The sequence below is a fragment of the Misgurnus anguillicaudatus genome, chromosome 6 (assembly GCF_027580225.2).
Source record: "Misgurnus anguillicaudatus chromosome 6, ASM2758022v2, whole genome shotgun sequence".
In the NCBI taxonomy this organism is placed as follows: domain Eukaryota; kingdom Metazoa; phylum Chordata; class Actinopteri; order Cypriniformes; family Cobitidae; genus Misgurnus; species Misgurnus anguillicaudatus.
The window spans coordinates 11,827,640-11,847,411 of NC_073342.2; the positions used below are offsets into that span (position 1 = coordinate 11,827,640).

The window sequence follows — 19,772 nt, forward strand, 5'->3', positions numbered from 1 at the left end:
CCGGTCCTGTGATGCGCCAGCGCGACTTCACGTAATTGTGTAATGCCGTGGAAAGGTCACGTGTTACATATATGAAACGCACATTTGCGGACCATTTTAAACAATGAACTGCCACAAAGACATTAAGTATCATTCCACATACAACAACGTCTGAACGTTCCGCTTTCTCCACACTTGTAAACACTGGGGCGTAGTTTCGATACGTCATCCGTGACCTTTCGGCGTGATGACGTATTGCGTGGGGTTGCGCTGGTGCGTCACACGACCGGAGATAGACGAGAAGTTGTGCTTTAAAAGTGCATATTTTTTATTTTTCTTGCCAAAAATGAAAATCATTTCACTAGATAAGACCCTTATGCCTCGTTTGAGATCGTTTAGAGTCCTTTGAGACTGCAATTTTAAACTCCATTAAAACTGTTACGTGTTGGGGTCCATTAAAATGAGAAAAATCCTGGAATGTTCTACCCAAAAAACAATTTCCCCTCGACTGAACAAAGAAAGACATCAACATTTTGGATGACATGGCGGTGAATAAATTATCTGGATTTTTTTTTAAGAAAATGGATTTTAGGAAAATTGAATAATCCTTTAAGTGCTACGTGTTGGTGTCCATTAAAGTCCATTCAAATGAGAAAAATCCTGGAACGTTTTCCTCAAAAAACAATTTCTTCTTGACCAAACAAAGAAAGACATCAACATTTTGGATGACATGGTGGTGAGTAAATTATCTGGATTTTTTTAAGAAAATTGACTAATCCTTTAATAAAGCCACATACCTTCTATGTATATATCAGAGAACAATTTAACAGATTTTTTTAATGCATACTTTAACACACAGCTATAGTCATTTTTTGTGATGTACTGTTTTCTACATAAAATCATCCTACATGATGTAAAGAACATTGTGTGAAAATATAACCTTAATATCTTTAATATTGACTAAAGAAGGACGAAGATTAAAATTAAATCAAAATACTTCACAATGTATGTGATTTTAGCACTTTAGCAATGGGGTATTTAATGACAATAAAAAAACAATAACTCAAGAACACATCTAGTTATTTCCATATTCCCATTTTATTAAAACTCTCATAATCATCATTACCACAGGATCTTTGGTGTCCCACACAATCGTCTTTTCCAACACCTAATCCTCATTTTCACTACATATAAGAGCAACTACACATTTATAAGTCAATACAAGACATCCCTCATTTCTGGGCAGAAGAGGAAGTCAAATTCTAGTCTTTTTCATCATCGTGACTTCTGTTTAGTTACCGATCCAGCAGTGAAAAGACACACATAACCACACAGCCAACAAGAACACAATTACAGTTTTTAAAATGTTTTTTTTTTTGCCTTTCTTCAGCTTCTGATGTCTTTGACCATGACGTTAGGCCTAAACTAAAATCCTGAATAAACCTCCGAAAATAAAAGTGTGCATACGGTCAAACATAAGTGAAGATGATATCCAAATGTGAGGTGCACTTGTTTAAATTTTATTACGATGAAGTAAGTTCATGAGTAAAAAGGCATTGTTTAAAATCATGATTGCATCAATCGTTCTCACAAAGCATATAATAAATATCGAAACAGAAAAGCACCATTAGTAAGACACTCCTACATCAACTAAACACTCAGCATTCAAAAGAGCTCGTGAAGAAGAAACAAAACTTCCACCTAAAGCTTCCTCAGCTGCCATTGCTTGTTAGACAATCCTCACAATCCAACTAAAATGCATCCGCAACCGTTCAAAAGTGTCACCGACAAACCATTCATATATATATAGGGCACGTTTTTTTTACTTTCTTTTTTTACAAAAAGTTACAAATTCAAGCCAAGCAGCTAAAATAATTAATGTTCCAGAAATAAAATGTAGTCTTCGACACTAATGAAAGCATGTTAACTAAAGGTCTGTTAATGCTTGTTACGTTATGCAATGAGCTGACCGATCGTACGCGTGATCTCAACAAACACAAAGAAGCTCAAAACACGCCGAAATATGATTTCAAGTTTTTTTCTCGATTTACCATTTCTACATTTACAACGCTACATTTATTTATAATAAAACTCTGTAGACAGACACACAGACATGCACACGTGAACGCATACGGACAATATCAGTGACTCGGCGCTGTGCGTGTTTTATAGACCTGCGGTATGAGCATATAGTGCCGAATCTTTCCACAATGCCCATCTGAAAAATAAACTATATAGATTATTCAAGTGTTGTTATCTACAATTATCTGGTTAAGTTTACTGTAATATGATTTTTGGTGCAGTTTTGAAAGAATAAAGGGTTTTAGTGCAATCGATTGGAAACATGATGCGAGTGGCCTGCTGTGATTGGTGGAAATGCCTCGGGGAACGAACTGCACCGTATGAATGAAGTAATTCTGCAAATAAATTGTTCTGGAAATGATTTAAATAGAAAAACATGGTGCAAATGAATAAAATGGCCTTACATTTACTACACAGTCTGCATGATTATGCATTTTGCATAAAATTACAGGTAATTACTTGACGCTTCACACGCACCCAAATTACACTTTTGTAACGCACATGTGTGTCTACAGCCTACATGCTAATTGGCGTATGCCCCGCCCTGCACATTTAGCCACACCTCTTCATATAAAAGCTCTGGAATTGCACACACATGCAGATATGAGAGATACGAAGCACAGTGAAGGTTCTAGAACCGCTTTTGTAACCCAATAGATGATTAAAGACAACATGCTTTCAACAATGCATTTTTCAAACCGCAGATAAATAAATTCAAATTAAAAAACATCATAAAACTCGCAATTTGGAAGTTAAGGGGACGCACACACACGCACGCACACACATAAGTGTTTTTAGTCTGAGAGATTCATTGTTCCAGACGTAACGCAACCGTATGACTCGAACACTGTTTTGTGGAAGTCACATTATCAAACACAAATAACTAAAATCAGCATGACTCTCGATTTGAACCAAAAAGTCAATACAGGATTCTGTGAAGATAGCTTAAAGTTAGTGTTAACCTGTGAGGAAAGTCAGTCGGCCATGTTTCTCACACCAAAATGTCCTAAAAAAACAAAAACCCCTCGGGCACTGGATGCTGCGAAGGATCCACACGCCCACAACCTCAACTGGCACTTCGATTGGCTGATGAAGATGACGACTTGAGCAAACCGTGTTTGGGAATAACAATTCAAGTATGACGCCCTTTCTCGCTTGGAATGATGAAATGTCCGAGACTCAACCCTGAAGGGAAGTACGAATTATAACTTAGGTGCGACGCGCAAGTGCAACAACGATGCTTCCCCAAAGAGAGTCTGAGCTGAGAGGGTGACGTCTCCGAAGAGACGGCATGAAATGCTTGGCACTCATTCTTTCCCAAATAAGGCCAAAGTGAGAGGAGTCAGAAGAGAGGCGAGAAGTTAAGTGGTTCCGCCCTCAAAAGCTCGGTCATTGTAACTTAGGGTACTCTGACAAAGTGCCCGGCATGCCCAAGCACCATGCAGACCAAAACATCGCCTTTACGTCCGCCTGACGTAAGACTATCTGCCATACAGATCATCAGGGTAATCCCGGCTCCTGCTTTCACTGTAGCTGTTGCTACGGTCATTATTGTTGTTGTTGCTATGGTTGGACACGTTCAAGCGGCTAGAGTGTGAATAACGTTGGGGCTCATCGTTTTGACGGCCCCCGAACAAGTCCGCCTCAACCATAGGTGACGCTTCAGCGGCGCCGGAACGAGCTGTAAACTGTGGCGGAAGAGTGGGACCGCCAGACCCCGATGGACCGGGAGCTTCTAGAGAGTCTGCAGAGGGTTCAGTGCGAAAAAGGGCAGCGGAGGAGACACCACTTTCCAAGGTGGGGTTTCCAGCCTGAGTCGTCCTAACGGAGGTCTGTGAACCGCGGTGAATCCGATGGCTGACCACGATATTGTTCCCGAAGCCACCCATTGAGGCCATGGTAGTGCTGCGTTCCCGCTGGACCACGGCCGTCATTCCGCCCTCCGCCATTAGGCGGCGGATACGAGAAAGTGCGTCCTCACCTGTGCCAGACTCAGCTGATGATTCCCCTAAGATAAACATGAATCAAGAGAAGAAATGAATCACTTTTACCAAATAACTAGGTGATTTAGGAGATTCGAAAAGTGCTTGTGACCAAGTAAAATGAGTTCTTCCTTTGACATTCTGGTTTGAAGACCCCTTTTATAAAAGCTTTTTGGAGATTGGAGTTGTGCACCTGTACTTAAAGGGATAACTGTGTCACTATTTACTCACTTTTATGTAGTGTTTGAACCCCCAATAACTTTTTTTGTTCTTTAGAATCCAAATGCAGATTTTTTTAAAGGTGTGGGTTTTATTAGTGGCGAATTGCAACCAACCTCAATTTCGAAACGCAATGAGAAGCAACGGTGGCCGACACAGGACAAACAAGTTATCGTTATATTTTAAGTTTCCTGAAGACATTTTCTCCTCTACTTTCTTGGATATCACTGTTGTTACACATTATTTAAAAGTAAGCATCCTCAAACTGCCTAAAAAAAAGTGCAATGAAAGAGAGACACCGGTTAAGACTTTCACCAAATAATTGTATTTTTCCCCTTTGTATGTCTTAGGAAACTTAAAATATACGGCACGAATAAAAAGGAGTTAAATTGTTTAACAATTTTGGGTCATTTCAAAGCTTGTAATGGCGGTCACCATCCACTCCCCCTGTAACCAAAAAACCTAAATCAACACTTAAAAAAAGAACAAGAAAGAAAGACTTTTGGTGATCAAGCAACATTAGGGTGAGAGTAAATAATGACTAAGTTTTAGTTTTTGGCTAAACGATTCCTTTAAAAGGTGTAGATTTTTAGCATCATCTAGTGGTGAGGTTGTGAACTGCAACCACTGTCTCAGTACACATCTCAGCCCTCCCTTTCCAAGCACATAGAGAAGTACAAACACAGGACAAACACGTCATCAGAGACAACATAGTGACAAAATGCGCTCTATAGATCAGTTTGTCCTTTTAGGGCTACTGTAGAAACATGACGGCGACTTCCATGTAAGGGGACATGTGGTGTTTGTAGATAAAAACGGCTCATTTGAAAGTAATAAAACCAATACTGTTCATTATGTAATGTCTTTATACACCACTAATAATATAGTTATGTATATTAAATTGCATTTCTGTAAAGAGATCCTTCAAAAAAAATTACAGAATGCACCTTTAACAACTGTTCAAATAATTCCTCTCCATAGCACAAACATTACGCTCCTAATTTTAATATACAACATTAGGGATTTTTCTCATTCTTAACCTTACATTTGAGCAATAATGATAATATTATTATTATTATTATTATTAATAATAATATTTTTTGCTTTAGTCAACACCAAATAAACAATATCACCTATTTGTGTTTCATGCATGCACACAGGGACTCATTATATCTGTGAACTAAAGCTCAGATTAAATTAGAGAGGCAGTAATAAAGCACCTGAGACAGTAATATCGGTCTAAAGCCCCCAGTAAGACACAACACAGATCTCTAATAGGTAACTTCAATCAATCTCACTCCATCTACACCCCCCGCCACCAGTAAGGGTGGGGTATGAGAGACAGCAGTTACCATATGTGCTGGGTAAACCGGTCCGGTTCAGTGATCCATCTGTGGCTGATGCTTGAACGGCTGTGTGTGAAAGTGTGTGGGTTGATTCGAGGTGTGTGTGTCTGTCCGTGCTGGTGCTGGCAGTCTGAACCACTGAAAGAGTAAAACATATGAGAGGTGTAAGTATATATATATTTGCATTGCATTAGCAGCGCAAAAGGTCATGTGTTCTAACCCACATACTGATAAAACGTAATTCACCATGTTCGCCTGTAAAATGCATAAATGTCTTACTGTGTCTGGACGTGTGTGGGTTCTGTAAGGTGCTTGTTGAAGGGAGGTCTCTTTCTGTCTGCGTTTCGGCATTCTGCAGCCGCACCACCGGCGTCTGCGTCCCCTGTGAGGTCACAGAAGGCGCGGGCTGACGTGGCTGCAGGCCGATAGCGTTCATTAGGCCCATGTCCCGGTCGAACCGCCAGCCGGACCTGCTGGTCCTATGAGTAAAAGTGCGGGTGAGCATATTTGATCTGTTAGTAATACAGCAAATGCCGTGTGCTTTGTTATGACAAACAACTTCAACATAGTTTCTGACCCTGGGCGTTCCACTCCACGTGTCCGACTGCTGCCGTTGCTGTTGATGGTAAAGAGCGTATCCGTATTCAGATCGGATGAAGTGTCCCCATCGCTGCGGAAATCACTGTGAATGAAAAGATGAGATGAGACACTCGCATCAGGACCTTGATCATCCTGAATGCGGATTGATAAGAGAGACATGCTGTTGTTAAAGGACATGTACTATAATAAATGAAAGACGATGGACGTGTGCGAGTAAATCATGGGGTCATTTTGATATGAGGCTGGAGTATCTCTTTAAACCAGCAAAGCTATTTTTGGTTGTTTTTTAGATCCTCTGGCTTAAATGGTTGTGAATCACACATACTGATAAAATGTATAGCTTGAATGCACTGTAAAACACTTTGGATAAAAAGCATCCACCAAATTCATAATACAAATGCAAAATATTATACTGTCGACGTGGGCTGCGATCTTATTAGAAACTCATCAGTTAAAGAGGAGAACTCCTCAAAAGCGATAAGCCACGAATGTGGCTTTTAACTTTGTTAAAACGCAATAAATGCTTCATGCCTTCCTGCCTCTGATGAAGTTGCTAATCTAATAAAAGAGTCTATCCCAAACTTAACATGACAGGGTTTATTTACATACATCTACATTACATATGATTATTTAAAGTAGGGCTGCAACTAACAAATATTTTAATAATCAATTAATCGGTCGATTATTTTTTCGATTAATCGACTAATCGGATAAAATATAAATATTTACTTAATTAGATTTTTTCACATGTTATAGCTTAATAAGGCACTAAATTAGGGTATTCATGTGTAGAATTGTACTTTTAAAAGTGCAAAAGCCACACACTACCACAGAGTTTTACTAATATAATATTTTTGATTTAGATAATTTAAGCCTTAAATAAAAAAAGTTTGTGCAGCTAATATAAAACATCAAAAATGTCAAAATATCAATTAAAGAGCCACACAGATCCAAAATCGAAAATGACCTGTATTGCAGTGTGTCATGTAGCTGTCCATCATTGTATAGCTGTTCATCATTGTATACAATGTGCAAAGTAGTTGAACCAAAAAGTACACGATTAATAAAGTTATTGGCTTCTAAAGTAGGGAGACGACTCTGAACCGCTGAAAGAGTCGTCATATGGATTGAATCTCCTGCCTGACTTTATCCACGTAATACCAACACTTTGCATAATAATCTCCGCCTACAGCCTTGCCCGGGAGAAACGAAAACTATGACCTGCCCACAGCTAGTTAGTGTGTAAATATATCACACTGTGTTTTCAGTTTGTGTTGTTTTACTACCAATGGATGAAGATATATGAAGAATCAGTGGTTAAAAATACTTTTTCACGGAGAGATTTACTAGACGTTTGGCAATGAAAGATGGTTCATTACCCACTTTATTTGGAACAACATGCGTCTCCTAACCACAACCTGTAGGTATGATTATAGCTATATGTTTAAATGAGTGTAAAAATGTTAATGTCTGTTGTCGTGTTTATAACCTGGACTAATGATGAATGATGTGTTTTGATGTTGCTTTTTAAACTCTTAATATATTGTCAGAGAGTCACGTTAGCAAGCGGCCAATGCATGCTGCACTTAAAGGATAATTCCGGTATTTAACACTTTGAGTCTCATTTCTGGTTTGTTTTGGATGAACTACAGTGATGGACACATACATTTTGACAATGGGTCGTGTCTTGAGTTTTTGACTCGTTTAGAAGCGTCTCTCGACTGCCCCAGAACGGAAGCCAATGGCCATGCACAAACACGTCACCAAAACAACACTCAACGCTCATCTCCAAAACTGCGCCACTCACCGAGTGGCCCGCGGCGTTCGTTGATGATGATTAAAAACAAGTTGTGTAGCGAAATACAGTTTCTGTCGTGTTTTATTTGGCATTTTGTAAAATTCCATTGACTTCTCTTGGAAGACTGTTTGCTCGCTGATATATCACTCCGCCGCCGCCGGAAACAGAAAAGGGCCTGTTTGTTTACATGAGGTTGTAGTTTTTTCGCTCGGTTTCTCTCAGAAGAATTTTTTCCCATATTTGTAGGGCTGGACCAGAATATAAGAATATTAGTTCCGTGGGTTGACATTCGATTTTCAGTTTTGAGATTCGAATATATAAATATTTTACAGCGTTAATGCAGAGCTTTTGCCAAGCAGGAAGTGCGCTTCACGCTCCCGCTCTATAGGTGGTGCAGACAGACCAACATCCATAGCCAACAGCCACCAAACGGCACCAGTGTGGAAGAGATCGCCTTGAACGTAAAGCGCGCTTCCTGCTTTGGCATTTACGCTAATAGTGTTGTAAATAACGTTCAGTTTCTTGCAAAAACTGATTGATTTGCTTCACAAGATGTCAATATGTCACACGGAGTTATGGGGGATTACTGTTGTATTGGATATATATGCTTTAGCTCTTAAAGTGTGCGGATCTGTTGACTTGCATGGCGGAGCACTGGGGTTTCTGCAAAATATCTTCTTTATTGTTCTGCTGATGAAAAAAACATATTGGATGGTGTAAGTGTTAAAAATAAACTTGATTTTGAAAGTATGCTACCGTTTTATTACAGTTTGTTGGACTACGTTCATTCATGCTTCAGACTCAAATATAGAGTGGAAGTATATACGCGGTTGTGAGGTATCTGAAAAAATAGTTCCACTATAGCAAATAACACGGATTGAAATCATACATTGCGCCAATATATTTGTTTTTAATCATCAACGAACACCACGAACCACTCTGTGAGTAGTACAGTTTTGAAAAAGAACGTTAAGTGTTGTTTTAATGACATGTTTGTGCATGGTCATTGACTTCCATTTTGAAGCAGTCAAGAGATGCTTCTAAATGAGTCGAAAAGTCAAGACTCGACCCATTGTCAAAATGTCTGTGTCCATCACTGTAGTTCATCCAAAACAAACCAGAAATGAGACTCAAAGTGTTAAATACCGGAATTATCCTTTAAGGTTTTGCTATGGCCCAGTTAGCTTACATCAATCCTTAAATGAGTGTAAAATGTTAGTTTCTATCGTCGTTTTTATTGCTTGGATTAATGATGAATGATGTCGTTGTTTAAACTCTTAATATACTTTCAGAGAGTCTTGTTAGCAAGAGGCTAGCGCATGCTCACTTACGGTTTTGCTATGACCCGGTTAGCTTACATAAATGCTTAAATGAGTGTAAAATGTTAGTTTCTGTCATCGTTTTATTGTTTGGATTAATGATGAATGATATGTATTGATGTCGATAATGTCTTCTTATTAAATCATGTTAGCACTCGGTCAATACATGTTGCACTATTGTTGGTCTGTGCCACTGATCTGTGGTCTGTGCGGAGACTCTGTCAGTTGACCAATCAGAGCAGAGTAGGCTACTAAAAGGTGGGGTTTAGGCAGACTGGGTCGTTGAATGGCTTCACACAAATCGTTTGGGATCTCTGAGAAATGGGGTAATTTTAAATTTATATTTTGAGAAAATTACAGTGTTTTTGACCTTGCATGCATTTAAACCTGTTGTCCAGGACTTATAAACAGTAATAGGATGCTTAAAATTGGCATTTTACTGGCTCTTTAACAAAATTAATTTAGTCTTCAGGGATGTGCTGAGAATTTTGCCACAGATTAATAAACTAATTTTAAGCTTCAGTACATGTTGGCCCACGGTGGTGCGGGAGCATGGGACGTCACAGACCAACTAATCGATAATGAAATTTGTTGACAACGAATGTCATAATCAATTTTTATCGATTAGTTGTTGCAGCTCTAATTTAAAGATTACTTACACTGGCCTGCAGATGACCAGGTCTCCCTTGTTGGTTCCATAGGCCAATCCCATGCCTGGTTCTGGAAGCCATCGGGCTGAGTTAATACTGACGTGTCTCCTCTGGTCTGGAGCCATGGGATATACCACATTAAACATCATCTGCAGGATGCCAGAAGAAAAGGCAATGAGACGCATACAAAAACAACACCAAAAACAAAGTCCTCTTCTCAGAGCTCTTCTTACTCTAATGGATGTCTCGCCTCCGTGCGGTTGCTGCAGGCGAAACACTTGCGCCACCATGTGGTCAGTGGTGGGATGAAGCAGGATCCTCCGAGAGGCCAATCCTACCATCACGTAGCAACCCATGGGAGAAAGACTCACCGAGATTGCGTTCGGTCCTATTAAAAACAAATAAAATCAAAATGGCACTCAGGTTACACATGTAGACAGAGTTTAGATGTTTTTAAATTAGGGCTCAAACATGCATTTTTTGTTTGGGACCAGGATAAGCCCCATTGTGTTCGAAACTGACCGAATCTTTTGGTGTAGAGCATCTCTCCCAGGTTATGAGGTGCGAGGGAGTAAACGGCCAGATTGCCCTCGTCAGCGAAACCCCGTTGGCTGCTGGGAATGAAGACGGCTAACAGTTGCCCATCTGCTGAAATATCACAGCTGGCATCGTTGTAGATCTTACAGTGAGGAACCAGCACGTTGACCGAAGCTGAAATATACAGGAAGCATGTATTTCAACTGTCTATATTAAAGATGTTAACCAAAGATAGATCAGGGGTGGTCCTGGAGAGGACCTTGCTTAGTTGTATCAGGTGTGTTCGATTAGGTTTGGAGCAAAACTTTGCAGAGATATCAGCCCTCCAGTAGCAGAATTTGACATCCATGAACTAGATCAAAATCTAGTCATGCAAATGACATGCATTAAAGGGCCCATTTTATGCAAAATTCACTTCTACAAGGTGTTTGGACATAAACATGTGTTGGCAGCGAGTGAACACAACAACCCTACAATGAAAAAAAATCATCCATCCAATGCTCCCTTTTAAACCCCCATTAAACCAAAGCAGTCTCATTAGACATTGTTATGATTCTCTTGTTAATGTGATGTCATACAAACAAAGCCCCGCCCACGGACACTGACTGACTGGTTAAATTTATCCAAAAGCTTTTCTAAATATATTTGTTAGCACGTTGTAGCACTAATGCTATATACCAAAAGCAGTAGCTCATTTGCATTTGAAGGTACAGACATCAAAAATGCACTTTTTTGCTCCTGCACAAATCGGGGCATTTTCTAGATGCTATAATAAATGATCTGTGGGGTATTTTGAGCTGAAACTTCACAGACACATTCTAGGCACACCTGAGACTTACATCTTGTAAAACTGGGCATAATATTGGCCCTTTAACGTTAACGTGATGTATCTAGTTGAAGACCAACAGTATTTGTAACTGTGTACCATTGCTAATCTCTGGAAGATCAAACTTGGTGAAATCCCACCACTGTAGCCTGTATGTGGTGTTGGCGATGTTACTGGCCACAGCTGACTGCCCATCGCCGATAGATGCACCTGCAACAGAAGATTACAAGTGGTCTCATATCATTCCTCATAATGTGGAAACATCTTTAACAATCTGACCTGTTCAAAAATAAAAAGGTTTGTACCTGCTAATACTCTGTTAATAGAGGAGTGAGTAGCCAGCCCTGACTGACCCCTCTCATGAAACAGTCCGGCATAAGGCAGATACTCTGGTAACAGAAACCTCCTATAGAAAGAAATATACATCAATGATAATGTTGATCATTAATAGACCCCTTAATCGCTTACGTCACTGTGATGTCAAAGCTATAGCTGGAGGCAAAAAATAAGAAGGAACTAATAGCAGGCGCGCTACAAGTTTGAGGTTTTTTCTTGTTGTGTTTTTGGCTGCCAGAATAAAAGGAAAAGCACTTTTGGTTGTGTGTGCCATCCTTTGAATGGTCTCTTAAAATAATCCACATTGCTAATCATAGTTATCCCAGCGATAGGTTACATAGACAATAAGCCTTGACAAAATTTCCCAAACCACCCGCAAGTAATTCATATGTTGCCTAGGAAATATCCAAAACCTGGTTAAAATCGCAAGAGTTAATTTACAAAAATAGCTGTCAAGGTCCCGCAGAATCAGTGACTATACAGTTCTGAACCTTCTTCTGCATCCTTGTTTAATAAATCTCTCCTAAAACTTGCTAGCTTACGCTTGTCAACATTGCCTCCGCGGCTCTTCTGCCTCCAGCTAAGCCCCACCCACCCGGAGACGCTGCATTGTTTACAAACTTTTAAAGGGGTCTTTAAGTCAAGAAAAAACACAATTTTCAATAATGTACATTCATGAACAAAAAACAGGTTTAATGTGAAGAGGCGTTTAGTAAATTGTCTCACTAACCGAGGGACGAAGCGTCCGAGAGAGGGGGCAGACATTCTAGCGTTGCGTGGCATTCTGTGTCTCGTCCTGTCTCCAGGTTCCCTGTGATTGAAAAGGAAAATAAAATGTCAAACATTACCCCATAATTCAAACATGATAGCGATCTTTAATAGATGTTTTTTACTATGTGACCTAATGGCTATTTTGAATTGTGTCTTTAAAGGATTACTCCACTTTCATAAAATATCCTGATAATTTACTCACCCCCATGTCATCCAAGATGTTTATGTTGTTCTTTGTTCAGTCAAAAAGAAATGAAGTTTTTTGAGGAAAACATTCCAGAATTTTTCTCCATATATTGGACTTTAGTGGACCTCAACGGTTTACAGTTTTAATGTAGCTTCAAAGGGCTCTAAACGATCCCAACCGAGGCATAAGGGTCGTATCTAGTGAAACTGTCATCATTTTCACACAAAAAAGTGCTTATACCACAACTTCTCATCTTGCACTAGCCATGTGACGCGCAAGTGCGACCTTATGTATTACCTAATCACGTCAAAAGGTCACGCATTACATATGGAAACACACATTTGCGGACCATTTTAAACAACAAACAAACAATTATTATCATTTCACATACAGCAACATCTGAACAGTCCTCTTTCTTCAGTCTTGTAAACACTGGAGCGATAGTTTCGCATTCGTCATGCGTGACATTTCAATGTGATCGCGTAATACGTAAGGTCACGCTGCCGCATCAGTGCAAGATGAGAAGTTGTGGTTAAAAAGCACTTTTTTTGCTAAAATTACAATTATTTGCTAGATAAGACCCTTATGGCACGTTTGGAATTGTTTAGAGCCCTTTGAAGCTGCTAAGGTCCACTAAAGAACTTCATTTCTTCTCGACTGAACAAAGAAAGACATAAACATCTTGGATGACATGGGGGTGAGTAAATTATCAGATTTTTTTATAAAAGTTGAGTAATCCTTTATCATGAACTGCAGCATTACAACAAATTCATACAACAAATAATGCAGCAACAATAGGAATCGCACAGTGAAAAAGTTACACAAGCAGAATGAACGCGATTTATCAGTATTTGTTAACTCACTCAATATCCTCATAGTCCCCATCGCTGGCCTCTTGTGGTGCGGCGGATGGGTTGTTGGCCTGGCTGTCAGCTTGAGAGGTTGACAGCGTCCGTAAGCGATTCTGTAGGGATCGCTGGCGAATACTTTCTCTCCGAGACAGATACTGGATCATCCTCTGAGCATAGTATGCAGCTGGAGACAACCTGAAGCAAGCGTGGAACAGGAAGAAATAGGTTAAATTTGACATTTACAAAGATTAGATTAATTTTGCGATTTGTGCCAAGAAGGGCAATTTAAACTTCAATTTGACTCTGTGACTTCATTTCAATGTTACTATATTTTTTAATATCATTAAAAGTCTGAAAAACATGATAAGTTTTTTATGCATTTCTGAAATGGGTACCTGGCAGGGTCTGGGTATATAGGATGATCTCTGGACCCCGACATATCATATCGCGAAAATGGAAAGAGCGACGATTCCAACAACCTCCTGAAACAGAACAAAGCATAAATAACAAGTACGACAACGCAGCAAGATTTTTTCACAAGGCACCTTTCCCCACCTCCTAAGCGAGTCCTCATCTGGGTTATCCACAGGCACCTCTGGGTTTAAGGCATCCGGCGCTGCCTCAGGCGGAGCGCTTGCCGTCCGCTGCCGGTACACACTTTCCCACTGTCCCGTCTCCTGATTGTACACAAGACCCATGGGCTGCTGTCCCTGTACACCAGAAGAGGCATCCCCGAGCTCCATGGGCCTCATTTCGGGAGGTTGGGCTTCCACTCGTGCACTCCGACCAGGGTCCTCAAAAGGAGGCACTGAAAGTGGCCAAGACGGCCCTTCTTGGGACGACGATGAGGATGTCTGGCCAGAACGCTCCCAGCGCTGGGTGTCATGGTTGAAGGTTAGGAGGTTGTGGCACGAACGACAGCGATTGGGGTGGTTTTGAGAGGGACTGGCAACCGGGCCTCCATTTCCAGTGTGGGATGAGTTACCATGAGATGGCCCCGGGCGTTCAGTGTCCATGCTACTGTTTAGCAGCTCCTGCATGGGTCCGGGTCCGCCAACGACCTCTCGGCTGCCTCCCGGCCGCTCTAACTCCTGCATGCGCTCGTACTCCATGAAGTAACGGCTCAGGTTGCACTGCAGGACGTTCCTTATGGAGGCAGGGTTGTTGCGCTGGGTGGTATCGTAGAAGGGGTGATGCCCGCTGCTCGTGCCATCGTTGGCTCGCCCCCGGTTCGGCTCAGCGCCAGGCAGCACTAGGCCACGCCCCTCAGTAGCCGACGTGTATATGGGTGACGATGAGGAACTGTCTGGGAACCTACGCAACGAGAGGAGATCCATTGAGGAGGAGCTAGTTCTGGGAGGGGGCACCACACCCCTTCCATTTTCGACTCCAATTGCACCTAAGGTATGTTCATGCCCTGTGCTAAGCAGGCTACCAGACCAGTCTGCCCCAGGGAGGCGCACCGGGGCCTCTGGGGGCCCAGGTACCTGTGACCCAATGGGATCAATAGTTCTAAGGGGAGGGAGACTCCGATGTGCAGAGTTTCCTGCAGTCGCACTGAACACACTGCTGAAAGCCGAGGGTCGGTCCGCGGAGGTGCGGCTTTGACCGGGGGTGGGCGTGAAGGCAGAGGGGCCCGGTTGAGAAGAATCCGAAGGCTGGAGAGTTGTCGTATTCTGCGTTAGTAAGTTCCGAGAGGCGGCGCAACGACTGCACAGGCACCCCAGGCCTAAGTGCTGCGTGCAGCCCTGTAAGCCAGGGCGGTCGCCTGGTTCCGCCCGCACAGGGTACTGGAACCGAGGTATGCTGGGTGGCTCACGGGGCTCTGGGGCAGGCCGGGGCTGATCGCTAGCTTGAGCCCCTGATGACCGGGAGGACAAAATGTGCAGAAAATTGTGCAGGATGGGCGTACGGCGCACAGGCGGGGAACGTAAAAGAGAACGCTGGCGGAACAGAGCCATCTCCATACTGTCCATTGGGACCTCTGAATCATCTTCATTCTATACAAACACACAAATCATCTCGTTAACAACAGGAAGACTTCAAAACAAAATGATCTTCTTTGACTACACACTAGTTTAAAGTATGAACACTACGTGCAGTACACACATCACTTTGGCTACCTTGAACAATTGCCATAATCCATTTTTACACAAAATAAGATTAAAAATTTTAAATTAAAGGAAAAAAAAATATATATATATTTTTAAATGACCGGGAGGAAAAAATATATATATATATTTTTTACCAGACAACAACAGCATAGCTACTGTGAGACATTTCTCACCTGCTGATTAGATGGGTTCACAATAGCTGTCAAAAGATTATGACCTAGAGGATCAAACCGTACCAACCTGGCAACAAAAAGAGAATTGACATTAATATTATTATGAGCAAAAAATATTTTACACTTCACAAAGCCATAACAAACAGGACAGCTTTCCTACCGGACTCGCTCAGTCTCACTGGCGGTCTTGACCACGGCGAACGGTTCGGGACGGCTCCAGTCCCAGAAGTGGAGCTCGTTGTTGGTTGCGATGAGAAGAAGCTGAGCCGTAGGGTGAAACGCCAGTGAAGCGATGGCTACGTTACTCTCCGTAAACCAGCTCTCACTTCCACCCTTAATATGATTTACAACATTTATTGATGGTAACAGAGCCACAGCAATGGGTTGCTATTTTTATGTTTGGAAATCAAACAGGAAGCAGTCTCTATGCAGTTAAGTGTGTTTGCTAAAGGGGAAGGTTTAAAGATCTTTCGAATATCTAAACTCTATTTAACACAGCCTAACTTTCAAGTTGCTCATCAACTCTAGTACTTTGTATGCTAAACATATTGTTAGCTCATTGACAAGAATTCAAATCCTCTCTCATTTCTCTCTCAAGTCGGTTTGGTTAAAATCGTTTGCTTATTGAAAACATGTAAATATAAAACATGAAACCAGAATGCTGCTCACATGCAGATCCCAAATGCGAACTTCTCCATCAAGGCACCCGGAGGCCACCAGGCCAGAGATGGTGGGGTGAAAGGTCACACACCAAGGTGTTCGCCTGTGGCCCACCAAGGAGTGCAGGCACTTTCCTGTCTTCACATCTGTGATGTAGATGTTATGGTTGACATGGGTTGAGGCCACAAGATTCCTAAGAAAGTGATGTAAAGACCGGATTAGAAAATAATGAGAAATGTAACAAATTTAACCGATTTATTTGAGACAAAGCATAATTTTTACCTATCTGGGCTGAAGGCCAGGAGAAAGGTTGATCGTGGATTATCAGGCAGATCTACCTTCTGTAGAAATCATTAAACACATATACCCTATTTAAACACTTGTGGACACGATATTTTGGAAATTTTACAGCAGTGGTTTTAAACAAGGGCCCAACAGGTCCTAAATGAACTTCCAAGGGTCCACGGCTATTTCTTAAACTAATTGTAAATACTCTTTAATTACATGTACATTTTTATTGAAATAAAAGTGCTCAGGGCTCCAGATTTTTTCAGGGCTCCATTTTGCCACCAAAATTTGAGAGTGTGCCACTGAATTTTACATCCAGTCGCATATGTGCGACCAGTAAATTTGACCTTTTTTTAGTGATGTCACACTGATTTTGAAAACAGCACATTGTACTTTCTGCATCTATCGTTAACGCATTTATTAGTTATAAAGTGGAAATTAGTAGAAATGTGAATATTTGGTTAGGATGTTGATTTACGGTGTGTGCCCCTAAATTTTCTGATTGCGCCCCTAAAATTTTCAGTTGGGGGCCACTGTGCTCCTAGTGAAAAAAGTTAGTCTGGAGCCCTGAGTGCTGCCTCTCGATTAGTTGCGACTAATCGTTTGCACAATAAAAGTTTTTGTTTACATAATATATGTGCGTGTACTGTGTATAATAATTATGTTTATATAAATACACACACATAAATTTATAATTTTAAGAAATTATTATAAATATTTATATTAATATATAATATAGATTAAGAAACATTTGAATGTGTATATACATGTTTATATTTATATATAATTATATACATGCATGTGTGTATGTGTATTTATACATAATTATTATACACCCACATATATTATGTAAACAAAAACTTCTATTCTGCAAACGATTAGTCGCGACTAATCGTGAGGCAGCACTAATTATTGCACTGCCAACCTAAAAATGTCTGCACTGGCACAGCCTGTTTTCACAATAAGAGACCTTGACATCTCTTAATGTAAAAAAAAAATGAATAATCATAGTCTTGTTTTAGAAACTTTGACGTTGATGAAAACACTGGATTTTAAGTTTTATTTACAAGAGGACCTAATATTTCATAGATAAAGAAAATAACAATTGCTAACCTGACTCTGCCATTTCATCCAGCGGGTCCTGTCCTCCACAAGCTGCTGCAGGAGGCGCTGGGAGCCCAGCGCGCGAGCTCCTCGCTCTCGACCCGACAGAATCAGCACAGAGTTCCTGTTCTGCGCTGACATTTTCTCTTTTGGGCTCCGCGGCCCGGCCGGCCTTCCTCAAACACGGGCCGGACACTAACTCAGCAGCTCACAGGCCATGCAGACTGAAGACAATGGACACACAAATTGAGACCAAACTATCTTAACCGTACATTCATCAGTCTAGTAAGCCTATCAATAATAATAAGTTCTGTTTGAATACAGGTAATACTAGATTCATTTCAATGATGACATAATTGTGAAATCCCTGTCTGTGAAATCCAGGCTAAAGGAGCATCAAAGTTTGAGTTCAATCAATGATTTTGTCATGACCTTACAAAGTACATATTGAAGATATTACATTTATATTATTTTACAAATAAATCACAAAAAATAGCTGATAGTTCAGTGATGATTCTTTGTATTTATAACAAACAGGTATATAGTCAAAGTGACAGCTCAACTGCAAGATGATTCAAGATAACCTGTTATTTGTTCAATTTGTTCTATTTAACTGAGGCCCCCTCGCATCACTGTACATCCTTTAGACATCAGAGCTTCACCATAAAGTTAAACCATAATTTAAACTTGAATGTGGCAATATTGTATATGTTAACATATAGCAGTAAGACTGTAATTTTGCTTTTGAGATTTAAAGGCCAATACGATGCGCTGGTCCATGTAAACAAACGAGCCATTTAAATCAGCACCATCTCCTCGAAATCAAAACAGACAGCTGAGGAAACAATGAGCCAAACAATGCAAAATATAACCACGAACAGCATCAATAAAGACCTTAGATGTGTTTTCTTATCGTGTAACTAACAATAACTCACTCCCGTGCCCGCCCAAATATGGAAACTGAATTGAAGCTACTCTGCTAGCCAGCGTTTACTCGACATAAGCGTTTATCTTCTCCACACACACACACATTTAAACTATACTATAGGAGCCGTACAGTCGCAAATATTCTTTTGTTGTGTTTACACAGTGTCGAAACTGCGTTTTATGATGTTTAACATACCTGTTTCGTTGTGTTTTTCACTGAAATGTCATCGAAGGCGCTTCTAGCCACTTAGCTTGTTAGCTGAGCTGGTTTGCTATAAAGCGATCTGGACTGACAACCGAATAATCCGAATCCTCGAGCAGGTTAAAACCATGTCCTTGAAGAAAATCTTGATCAAACCGTTTCCGTCATCAGGATAACCAGAGATTATATCGGGCTGATTTTGGAAGAAATTATGCTAGCTAACTGGTTTGTGGGTAGCTCGGCGTAGGCAGGCATACCAATCGAGCTGACATACAATTGAGCTTAGTTGGGTCGGATAATCAAATGCAGAGTGAATCAGTTTAGATTATTTTAATAATTTGCATTTTATTTTTTAAACACACATTATCTGACTATTAAACAGACTGCGATGTTAAATAATTTATTACGGTCACGTGTATTAGTTTAATAATTGTAATATATATCGTTAACCATAAATAACGTATATGTTATATATAAATAACATTAAATATATGTCAAAAAATAAAAAATGGCCAAAAATATAGTTCTGAAATATATTTTGGAATATGTTTACATTTTTCACCAATATATATTTTTGACAATTTTTTTAAGCATTACAAACGGTGATATCCAACATTGTGCCCACCACTATATTTATTTATAACATATTTTTTATATTAGCTTGGCTTCTTTTAACTTTTTAAACATAAATTAAAATAGTAAAATAAAATCAACAAGTAAAACAAAAAAGGTTTTGAGTAGACTATATTAAAAAAGTAGCCCTCCAGATTGTTTTATCAATTGTGGTAGCCCTCCCTCTCAAAAAGGTTGTAGACACCTGA

The 19,772-nt window shown here is 40.4% G+C and overlaps 1 protein-coding gene across 1 annotated transcript; it reads right to left on the reverse strand.

Moving 5' to 3' along the window:
- Positions 1 to 1,058: 1,058 nt before the first annotated feature.
- ambra1b (autophagy/beclin-1 regulator 1b) lies at positions 1,059 to 19,239 on the reverse strand. The gene is made up of 19 exons (XM_055192225.2): positions 18,946 to 19,239; positions 17,832 to 18,046; positions 16,713 to 16,771; positions 16,440 to 16,623; positions 15,931 to 16,103; positions 15,771 to 15,837; positions 14,039 to 15,483; positions 13,879 to 13,965; positions 13,496 to 13,678; positions 12,405 to 12,485; positions 11,644 to 11,744; positions 11,438 to 11,548; positions 10,498 to 10,686; positions 10,209 to 10,363; positions 9,985 to 10,124; positions 6,186 to 6,290; positions 5,888 to 6,087; positions 5,615 to 5,746; positions 1,059 to 4,069 (listed from the first exon to the last, which is right to left on the reverse strand). Exons 2-19 carry the CDS (start codon positions 17,961 to 17,963, stop codon positions 3,543 to 3,545), a joined length of 4,071 nt encoding a protein of 1,356 aa, XP_055048200.2. The 5' UTR covers positions 17,964 to 18,046; positions 18,946 to 19,239; the 3' UTR covers positions 1,059 to 3,542.
- Positions 19,240 to 19,772: the final 533 nt, after the last annotated feature.